The sequence below is a fragment of the Chiroxiphia lanceolata genome, chromosome 4 (assembly GCF_009829145.1).
Source record: "Chiroxiphia lanceolata isolate bChiLan1 chromosome 4, bChiLan1.pri, whole genome shotgun sequence".
Classification (NCBI taxonomy): Eukaryota; Metazoa; Chordata; class Aves; order Passeriformes; family Pipridae; genus Chiroxiphia; species Chiroxiphia lanceolata.
In genome coordinates this window covers 210,821-221,273 of record NC_045640.1, presented here as the reverse complement: position 1 = coordinate 221,273, position 10,453 = coordinate 210,821, and the positions used below count along the sequence as shown (strand labels likewise).

General features: G+C 71.8%; 2 protein-coding genes across 2 annotated transcripts in view; one reads left to right on the top strand and one right to left on the bottom strand.

Annotated features, from left to right (window-relative positions):
• The first annotated feature begins 1,793 nt into the window (after positions 1-1,793).
• On the top strand, positions 1,794-6,655 carry LOC116785974 (drebrin-like). Its single transcript, XM_032686217.1, is given in 12 exon segments — positions 1,794-1,916; positions 3,114-3,166; positions 3,246-3,358; positions 3,433-3,507; positions 3,973-4,110; positions 4,261-4,338; positions 4,761-4,912; positions 5,068-5,122; positions 5,453-5,527; positions 5,638-5,746; positions 5,819-5,891; positions 5,893-6,655. Coding segments are annotated over 12 exon segments (1,752 nt in total). The 5' UTR covers positions 1,794-1,830; the 3' UTR covers positions 6,638-6,655.
• Positions 6,656-7,738: 1,083 nt separating this feature from the next.
• The window catches only part of RTKN (rhotekin), a 4,635-nt gene continuing 1,920 nt past the window's right edge, over positions 7,739-10,453 (bottom strand). The window contains 6 exon segments of the mRNA XM_032685436.1: positions 7,739-8,392; positions 8,394-8,448; positions 9,136-9,166; positions 9,168-9,241; positions 9,797-9,959; positions 10,374-10,448. Of these exon segments, the coding sequence (XP_032541327.1) occupies positions 8,149-8,392; positions 8,394-8,448; positions 9,136-9,166; positions 9,168-9,241; positions 9,797-9,959; positions 10,374-10,448 (642 nt within the window). The 3' untranslated portion in view covers positions 7,739-8,148.

Sequence of the window (10,453 nt, the reverse complement as noted above, 5' to 3'; positions counted from 1 at the left end):
TTACCGACCCCCGCCCCTCCCGCCCCGCCCCTCCCCGCCACTCGCCCAATCAGCGCGCGTGGCCGCGGCACGCCCCGCCCCGCCCCGCCCCGCCCCGCCAATCCCGCGCGGCACCGCCCGCACTGCCCCGCCCCCCGCCGCCACGCCCCGCGCGCGGACAAAGGAGCGCCGCCAGGGGGCGCCGCGCGCCACGTGACTGCACCGCCCCGGTCACGCCCACCCGGGTACGGCCACGCCCACAAATGGGCGTGCTCAGGGACACGCCCCTCAGTATGCCACGCCCACCGGAGGGATCGCGGGGGGAGAACGGGGGGGACAGGGACCGGCGACAACGGCGACAGCGATGGCACCAGTGACACCAGCGGCCACAGCGACACCAGTGACACCAGTGACACCAGGGACACCAGTGACACCAGTGATACCAGTGACACCAGTGACACCAGTGACACCAGTGACACCAGGGGCACCAGTGGCAACCGTTGCACCAGTGGCACCAGTTGCACCAGTGACACCAGTGGCACAAGTAACACCAGTTACACCTTGGACACCAGTTACACCAGTGACACCAGTGACACCAGTGACAAATAACACCACTTGCACCAGTGACACCAGTGACACCAGTGGCACCAGTAACATCAGTGACACCAGTGACAAGTAACACCAGTTACACCAGTGCCAGCAGTAACACCAGTGAGACCAGCAGCACCAGTAACACCAATGACACCAGTAGTGCCAGTAGCACCAGTCATACCAGTAACACCAGCCACACCAGTTAGGGCACTAGGACGGGGGGCGACAGGGTGGGCCAGGCACTGGGCTGGGAGCATCCCTGGGGCCAAGATCCCATTTCCCAGCATTTTTTCCCTCCCTGGGGGTTTGGGATTTTCCAGTCACGGTGCCCAAATAAGGGAACGGCAGGAGAGGCTCCGGGACAGGGAGGGGGGGACGGGGCGGGCCAGACGCTGGGCTGGGGGTGTCCCCAGGGCCATATTCATGGTCAGGGGGGGAGACTGGGGGCACCCCCAGCACCCCAAAATCCTCTTTTCTGGCATAATAAAGGAACTGCGGGAGAGGCTTCGGGGACAGGGGGAACAGACAGGGGGTAAATGGGGCAGGATGGGGATGGGGACCCCTCCCCTTGGCCCGGTGCTGGATCCTGGCACAGCACCCTCATCCCAGTGTAGGACCCTGGGACCTGGGCCAACATCCCAGTCTGGGACGGTGCACAGCACCCACATCCCAGTCCAGAACCCTGGCCCAGCATCCACATTCCAGTGTGGAACCGTCATCCCAGTATAGGATCCTGGCACAGCACCCTTATCCCAGCATGGGACCCTTGGGACACATCCCAGTCTGGGACCCTCATCCTGGTGTGGGACCCTGGCACCGCACCCACATTCCAAAGCTGACCCGGGCACAGCACCCACATCCCTCTGAGGGATCCTGGGACCTGCACCCGTGTCCCAGAGCAGGAATCTGGCACAGCACCCTCATCTCAGTCTGGGACCCTCATCCCAGTGCAGGACCCACATCCCACTACAGGACCATAATTCCAATCCAGGGCCACCATCCCAGTACGGGACTCTGCCCCAGTGCTGGACCTCATCCCAGTGCGGGGCCCCGTCCCAGCACCCGCGTCCCAGCGCTCCCAGCGCTCCCAGCGCCGCCTGTCCCGTCCCGTCCCGGTGCCTCCCGGCCGCTCCCGCCCCCGCCCCGCCCGGTGCCGCCCGTGGGCGGCGGAAGGTGCCGGGGGGGCGGCGGGGGAGGGAGGGGCGGGCGCAGGGCGGCGGCGGAGCCGGCCCCGGGTTTGGGATCGGCCCCGGGCTCGGGATGGCGGGGCCGGGGCTGGAGCGGTACCGGCTGGCGCTGCTGGCGGCGCGGGAGGACGTGGGGAACCCCCGGGCTGGGACCGACTGGTGAGACTGGGGGCGGGGAGGACCGGGAATGGGGACTGGGAACGGGGACGGGAACGGGGAATCGGCACCGGGAATGGGGACGGAAGAGGGGACTGGGTCCGGGAACTGGGAACAGGCACCGGGATCGGGAATCGGGAGCAGGAACGGGCAGGAGCACGCGTCAGGACGGCGGGGCCGGTCCGAGAGGCACCGCTACCGGCACCGGGACAGGGGTCCAGCGCGCACCGGGGTCCCGGCCGGGGGGTGCAGGCCCGAAGGGGGGGTCCTGGGCCTGAGCCCCGCCCGCCGCCGTGCTGGGAACCAGGAGACCCGCCCGGTCCCGTCCCGTCCCGTCCTGCCCGGTCCCTCCCGGTGCCGCCGGGCTGGGAGCGGCGCCGCCACCCTGGGAGGGGGCAGGGCGGGCACGGGGGGGGCTGTGGGGCCGGAGGGGCACCCCGGGGTGCCGGAGGGGGGGCCCTGCCCCGCTGCACGGGGGAGAAGCGGGGCCCGGGACGGTCCCGGGATGGTGGTCCCGGGACGGCCCCGCACCGGTGCCGGTGCTGAGGGGCTGGAGCCGGTGTCCCCCAAAGCCCCCATCCCGGGGCCGGGGGTGACGGCCCCGGGACTGCGCCGGTCCCGCAGCCCCCCGGCGACACGGGGCCGCCCGTCACCGTGGCCACCGGCCTGCCGGGCACTGCCCCCTGCCCCGGCAGCGCGGCTGGACCCGCTCCAGCGCCGGCTCCTCCCGGCGCCCGCCCGCCCGCGTGCCGGGCCCTGTCCCGCCATGTGACGCCACAGCCTGTCGCGACATGCCGTGACACGCGTGACATGCCGTGCCGCGCTCCACGCGTGCTCCCGGGGCCGTGCCGAGCCGTGTCCCGCGTGCGCCCGGAACCGGAGCCACGCGGAGACAAAGGCGGGCAGAGCAGAGCTCTGGGAGTGCCGGGGGAGGAGGGTCCCTCCGGGATGGGGCCCTCGGAGCCCACCCAGCGCCGGGCGGGGGGTCCCGGGTCGCCGGGGGGGGGTGGCTTTGAGGGGGCTGCGCCGCTCCGGCGCTTCCCACGTTCCCATTGTCCCGGGGGCGGATGCTGCCGGCGGCACTTCCATGAATTCATCCTGTGCTGGTGGCATGGGGGAACATGGGGGGTGCCCCAACCTGGCAGGTCCCCCTTGTGGGACCCCCACCCTGACCCTCCCACCTTGACCTCGCCCCCCCAGGGCCGTCTTCGGCTATGAGAAGCACCACGACCTCAAGCTCCTGGATTCCGGAGGTACCGGGAGCGATGCTTCTGGGGAGATACTGGGGGTCCCTCATGTCCCCATGTCCCCCCTGACGCCCCCTCCTTGCAGCCGGGGGGCCGGATGAGCTCGCTGGAAAATTCTCCGCCGGCAGCGTCATGTACGGGCTGTGCCGGGTCCCCGATCCCGGCGCTGGCGCCCCCCGGATCGTCCTCATCAGCTGGGTGAGTGGTGGGGAGGAGGCCCGGGGGGACCCCTGGATGGGACCCCCCGTGCTGAGCGGTGGGTGCGGTGCCAGGTCGGGGAGAAGGTGCCGGAATCGCAGCGGGCGGAGCGTGCCGGGCACCTGCCGGCCATCCGGAGCTTCTTCAGGGTGAGTGGGGGGCGCGGAGCCCCCGGGGGGCTTCGGGAGGGCTGTGGGGGTCTCCACTCCCCCCGTGACCCCCATTCCTTCCCCCCCCAACCCCTCCATCCCGCCGGCCCGACCTTTGCCTGTGCCCGGGCGCATTCCTGGCGCTGCTGACTCAGCCGCCGCGTTCCCAGTGCTCCCAGTCTTGGCCGCGGCGCCGGAGCTGTGGTTGGGATCCCTGCCCCCCCATTCCGCCCTGACGGGGGGGGTCCTGCCCTCCCCATCCTCTCAGCCCGGCTTCCGGAGATCCGCCTGGCTCTGGGATCTGGATCCGGTCCCACATCTGGGTCCGGCCTCACATCTGGATCCAGCCCACATCCGACACATCCAAGGGAATGGCGCCGGGATTCCCCGGATCCCTGAGGGGGGCGGGGGTGCAGGGAGGGCTGTGGGTGCCGGGGGGGTGACGCGGTCCCGTCCCGGTGGCAGGAGGCCACGGCCCTGGTCAGCGCCCGCCGTCCTGAGGATGTGACGCTGGAGGGGCTGCGCCGGGCGCTGGCACAGCTGGAGCCCCCCGGCCCCCGACCCCCCAGGAGGGGAACCCTCCCCGACATCCCGGAGCTGGTGGTGAGTGGGGGTCTCGGGGGGAGAGATGGGGAGGGCACCCGGTGGGCGACGGGTACTCGCTCACCCTTCCCGGGGGTCCCCGGGCAGGGGGGGCCGGGAGTTGTTGAGGGGTGCCGGGGGTCCCACCCTGACCCCCCCTGTGCTCCCCAGGGAACCAACTACCGCAAGACCAACCCGGCGCTGGAGATCCAGCGCACCCAGCGCCATTCCTTCTGGGAACAGGCCGAGGTGGGGACCGCGGAGGGCTGGGGAGGGGCTGGGGGGTCCTCACGGTGCCCCGGAGATGGAGTCACGGCTGTCGCCTCAGGCCACGGGGCTGAGCCCGGGGGTCCCGGTGCCGAGCCCGGTGGGGGTCCCAGTCCCGGTGTGGAGCGCAGCGGGGTCCCGGTCCCAGTGCTGAGGCTGTGGGGTCCCGGTGTGGACGTTGGGGGGGTCCCAGTGCCGAGTGTGGCGGGGTTCCCAGTCCCGGTGCCGAGGTTGGGGGGGGTCCCGGTCCTGGTGCCGAGGCTGGGGGGTCCCACTCCCAGTGCCAGTTCCCTGTGCCGTTGCCCACGGCAGTGGGGGCCCTGTGCCTGTCCCGGTGCCGAGGTCACTGGTTCCCGGTGCCGCTGGGTGTCCCGGTGCCGGTGCCGATCCCGGTGTGTGCGCAGCGGGAGGAGCAGCAGCGGAAGGAGGAGGAGCGGCGGCGGGAGCGGGAGCAGCGGCGGCGCTGGGAGCGGGAGCGCTTGGAGGAGGAGCGGCGCGGGGCCGCGGAGCGGGAGCGGCGGCTGCAGGAGCGGGAGCGGCTCATCGAGGAGCGGCGGTGAGGGGCAGCGTGGGGCCCCGGCCGTGTCCCGCCCCCGTGTCCCATCCGCCATCCCCATGTTCCCACGCCCACCTCCCGTCCCTGTGTCCCATCCCCCTGTCCCAAGCACGGAGGCCCAGCCGGCCCCCCTGACCCCCGTCCCGGCCCCGCAGGCAGGAGCAGGCACGGCTGGACGCGGAGGAGCGGAGGAAGGAGCAGGAGCGATGGGTGAGAGGGGAGGGGGCGGGGAGGGGGGTCCTGGGGGAATCCGGGGAGTCTGTCCTGGGAGATCCAGGGCCTCCATCCCTGCAGGATCCAGGGTGTCCATGCCAGGGGATCTGGGAAGATCGAGGGAGTCCATCTCAAGGGATCTAGGGGGTCCATCCTGCGGGATCCACCCTAGGGAATGCAGGGAGTCTGTCTCAGGGGCATCCTGGGGGGATCTATCCCGGAGGGATGTGAGGGCTCCATCCCAGCAGGACCCAGGGAGTCGCTCTCAGGGGATCCAGGGCTCCATCCCGGGGAATCCGTGGTTCCCATCGTTCCCGTGTCCCGCAGGAGCAGCAGCAGCGGGAACACGAGGCGGCCGAGCGGGAGCGCAGGGGGAGCAGAGGGGGCAGCGGGACGGCGGCCGTGAGTGCCGGGACGGGTCCCACCCTGCCCCCGGGTCACGGGGACACTCAGTGCCCTGTCCCCGTGCCCTGTCCCTGTGCCCTGTCCCCGCTGACCCCCCGATCCCGCAGGAAGCCGCCATCCTCGTCTCGCAGCGCACTCAGAACCCCCGGGAATTCTTCCGGCAGCGGGAGCGCTCCGGGTCCACGTCCGGCCCCGCCGTGCCCGGCGGCCCCCCCGGTAGGTGCCCCCATGGCGGGGTTCGGGGTTGCGGGAGGTGCCGGGGGTCCCTGCTGACCCCCCTCCCCCCAGGTGCCCGCCGGCCGTTCCTGCGGTACCAGCGCAGCCTGACGGAATCCGCCTTCATCTTCCGCCGGCCGGAGCCCCCCCAGGCCCCCCCCGCCCGGCGCCTCCCGCGGGGCACCGCCCCCCAGCCCGGGCCGACCCCCGCCTCCCCTGCCCCCCAGCCCCGCGGGGACAGGGACTCCGCCGTGTGCCACCCTGGGGACCCCCCCGAGCCCAGCCCAAGCAGGGTCCCCCCGTGCCACCAGTCCTGTAGGGACAGGGACCCCACCATGTGCCACCACCGGGACCCCCATCAGCCCCACGGGGAGTGGGACCCCTCCCTCTGCCACTCTGGGGACCCCCCCGAGCCCAGCCCGAGCAGGGTCCCCCCATGCCACCAGTCCTGTGGGGACAGGGACCCCCCAACGTGCCACCACCGGGACCCCCACCAGCCCCACGGGGAGTGGGACTCCTCCCTCTGTCACCCCAAGGAGCCCCTCAAGCCCTGTGGTGATGGGGACCCCCAAAAGTGGCACCACTGGGACCCCTCCCAGCCCCATGGGGACAGGGACCCCTCACTCTATCACCCCGGGGACCCCCAGTTCTGCCACCACCATGTCGGGGTCCCCACCTGCCACATCTGGGCCCCCCTTCAGCCCCCCCAGGATGGAGGCCCCCCCTGCCCCCCCTGGGTCGGGGTACCCTGACAGCATTTATGGGGTAGAGCCCTTGCTCCTCCCCAGTACTCCTGGTTTGGGGTCGCCCCCCAGACCCCCCCGGGATGAGGAGGGCCCCCCTCCGGACACTCCCCCCCCTCCCCAGCCCCCCTGGCACCCCCCGGGATGAGGAGGGGCCCCCTCCGGACACTCCTCCCCTCCCCAGCCCCCCCGCATGGGGGTCTCTGGGGCCACTGGGTGAGGGGGTCCCCAGCCCACGAGGGGGGTCCCCGATACCCCCAGAGAGGCCCCCCCCACCCAGGCCCAGCCCCCCCTGCCTGATGCAGGACCCCCAGGACTTGGGGCGCAATGGAATTGGGGGGCACGAGTGGGGGGGCTGGGAGGCCCCCTGGGAGCCAGGACCTGTCCCGGGACAGGTATGGGGGGGAATGGGGGCAGTGGGGGGGCTGGGAACGGACTGGGGGCAGGGTGGGCTGGGGGGAATGGAGGCAGCGGGGGGCTGGGAAGGGACTGGGGGCAATGGGGGCTGGGGGGGCCGTGGGTGGTGGAGGGCAGTGGGACTGGGGGTGGTGGGGGGCTGTGGGCAATGTGAGGGTGATGTGGGGGCTGGACTGGGGGGGCTGCAAGAGGGGTGGGCTGGTTTGGGGCTGGGGGGGCTCTGGCTGGAGAGGAGTGGGGGGAACACACGACCCCGGGGGCTGGTTCTGGGGGTCGGGGTGGGACTGGGGAGGGGGAGAACAGGGTGGGGGTAGGATGGGAGATGGGGTGGGGTCCCCTGGGAAAGGGGGTGGGCACGGCTGGGACTTGTGGGAACCCTCAGGGCCCCCCCAATTTTTCCAGGGGGGACGAGCCCAGCGAGAGTCTTGTCCTGCACAAAGGCACACCAGGTACCCCAAACCCCACCACCCCAAACCTCCCGAACCCCCCCCGGGCTCCCGAGCTCACCCTCCTCTCCCCGCAGGCTTTGCCCTCCTGCTGGCCCGTGACACCCCCCACCCCCCGCTGTTGGGGGGTCCCAGCCCCCTCACGGAGGACGAGGACCTCTCCCCCCACGCCGTGTAACCGGGGGGCCCAGCACCCCCTTTTTGGGACACCACAGCCCCCTCCCCACACATCACCCCCCAGCACAGCCCCCAACCCTCCACTTGCACCCCAACGAGCAGCTTGGGGAGGGGGCAGCACCCCCAGCTCCCCTGCTGGTAGCAGCACGAGGTTGGGGGGCACAGACCCCCCCGCGGGCACAGGGACCCCCCCAATCACACACAGCAGCTGTTAAATAAATTTTAATGCAAATTATTAATGCACATTATTAATAAGGGAGTGTCCTGCCGGGGGGGGCTGCCCCCCCCAGGTTAGAGGTGAGGGAAAGTAGAGCTGGGGGGGAGGTCCTTGTGCCCCCCCCGGGTTAGACCCTGAGCACCCACCCTGGGGGGACCCCTGCACCCACCCCGCGGTGGGGGGGTCCCCAGCACCCACCCTGGGGGGGGGGTAACACCCCTTCCCCCCACTTTTTGGAGTTTAGCTCTGTTCCCCCAGCACAGAGGGGGCAGAAATTCCAGTTTCTCCCCAGAAAAGGAGCCGGGAGCTCCCAGACCCCCCCAGACCCCCCCAGACCCCCTGTGGCATCGGCCCCTGCAGGGGATGGGGGGGGTCCATCCCCTGCCCCCCCGGTGCTGGGGGTCAGACCCGGGACTGGAGGGGCCTGGGGGGGTCACACTGGGGGGGTCCCGGGCTGCTGCTGCCGCTGCTGGAGGAGCTGGAGTGGGGGGGCCTGGGGGGGCCCCCCCGGCCCTTGAGGGTGCTGAGCCGGGCGTCCAGGGACAGGGTGCGGGGGCGGCCCCGCCGGGGGGGGCTGGGGCTGCGCGGGGGGGGCCCCTCGAACAGCGACAGCCACGGGGGGGGGCCCGGCGGGCGGGGACCCCCCCCGGTGCCGCGCCAGGATGTCGGTCACGGCCGCGATGTCGTCCGAGGGGTCAATAGCTGGGGGGCAAAGGGGGGGGAAGGGGAGGTCAGCGGCCCCCCCAGACGCCCCCCGGAGCCCCCGGTGCTGCACCGTGGGTTGGGGGCTGCAAACAGCCCCCCCATTATGCACAGACCCCCCCAGACCCCCAGAGGTGCCCCACGGCCCTCACAGGTGGTGACATCCCATTTCCCCCCCCATGGCCCCCGCGGGTGGGGGGGTGTCTCAGGGGTCCCACAGTCACCCCCCCACCCCTCCCAGCGCTGCCCCACAGCCCCCATGGGTTTTGGGGGTTCTCAGGCCCCCACTGGCCTCCCTCCAGTGCTGGGGGGGGGAGTCCTGGGGGCCCTTTGCTGTCCCCAGGGGTGCTGTGGTGGTGGGGTCTCGGCCCCCCCGTGCCCCCCGTCACCTGTCGCTGTAGTAGGAGCTGAGCAGCGCCCGGATCTCGGCCGAGACGTTCTCCTGCAGCAGGAGCCCCTCGCCCGGGGGGGGCCCAGGGGGGCCCGGCGGGGCTGGGGGGGGCACCGGGGGGTGGCAGAGCAGCAGAGAGGGGGGCACAGAAAAGGGGGGACAGAGGGGGGGACACAGAGAGGGGGGTGACAGCAAGGAGAGAAGAGCAGCGTTAGGAGCGAGCAGAGAGCAGAGAGGGGGGAGACAGAGCAGAGCCCCCCCAGCCAGACCCCCCCGGCCCCCCCGGCCCCACTCACCCGTCTGGTGGTAGAGGGAGCCCTGGGGGGGGCAGCGGGGCCGGGGGGCGGCGCGGGGGGGGCTCCTCGATCCGCATCAGCTCCTCACAGCACTGCTTCCACTGGCCTGGGGGACAGGGGCGGGGGGCACAGCAGGACATGGGGGGGCTGCACTGGGGTGGGGGTCCCAGGGGATGGGGGTCCCATGGATAGGGTCATCCCAGGATGGGGACTGCAGTGGGATAGAGTCCCACGGGGTGGGGGTCCACTAGGAATGGGGGCCACAGAGTTGGGGGGGTCCGCAGAGAAGGGAGGTATCCCATTGGGATGATGGGGGTCCCGAAGGGATGATAGAGGTCGTGGGATCAGGTCCCACAAGATGGGTTCCCATCAGGATGATGAGGCTCCCAGTGGGTTGGGAGTCCTGCAGGGATGGAGGGATCCCACCAGGATGAAGGGTCCCACTGGGATGGGGATCCCTCAGGACTAGGGGGGTTCCCACACAGCTCAGGGGGGTCCCACATGGCTTGGGGAGATCCCACAGGGCTTGGGGGTCCTGTAATAACGGGGGTCCCACATGGACAGGGGCCCACCAGGATGGAGGGTCACACAGGAATGGGGTGTCCCACATGGATGGTGGGGGTTCCTGCGGGGTTGGGGGTTCCCGGGGGTCTTCACTCACCCAGGTCGCAGAGGTGCTGCTCGAAGGCCTCGAGCCAGCGCTGGGCCTCGGCCGCGCTCTCGGCCACCAGGGCGTGGGTCACCTCCTCCCCCCCCAGCCGGTTGGTGACGGCCACCACGGGGGGCTGCCCGCGCCCCCCCGGCTGCGCCCGCACCCGCGTGTCCTGCGGTGGGCACAGAGCTTGGACCCCACGGTCCCTGTGCCCCCCGAGCCCCCAGAGCCCTCAGAGCCCCCCGAGCCCCCCATGTCCCCCTGGCTTCGCTGCACCCACATGTCCTACAGCACCGGGAGACCTCGGACCTCCCAACCCCCAGAGCCCCCCAGAGACCTCAAAGCCCCCATTCCCCTCAACCCTCCATAGCCCCCAAATCCCTGTACCCACCGTGCCCCCCACACCCCCTGTGTCCCCCATAACCCTGTGCCCCCCATGCCCCACAACCCCCCCATGCCTCCCACACCCCCCAGCCCCTGTGCCCCCCGTGCCCCCACAGCCCCCCGTGCCTCCCATGCCCCCTGTACCCCCAAACCCCGTGTCCCCCCTGCCCCACAGCCCCCCGTGCCCCCCATGCCCCCATACCTTGGTGACAGCGATGGTGAGGGTGGGCTCCTGCCCCGCCTCGGCCTCGTGGGCTCGCCGTAGCACAGAGGTCGGGGCCA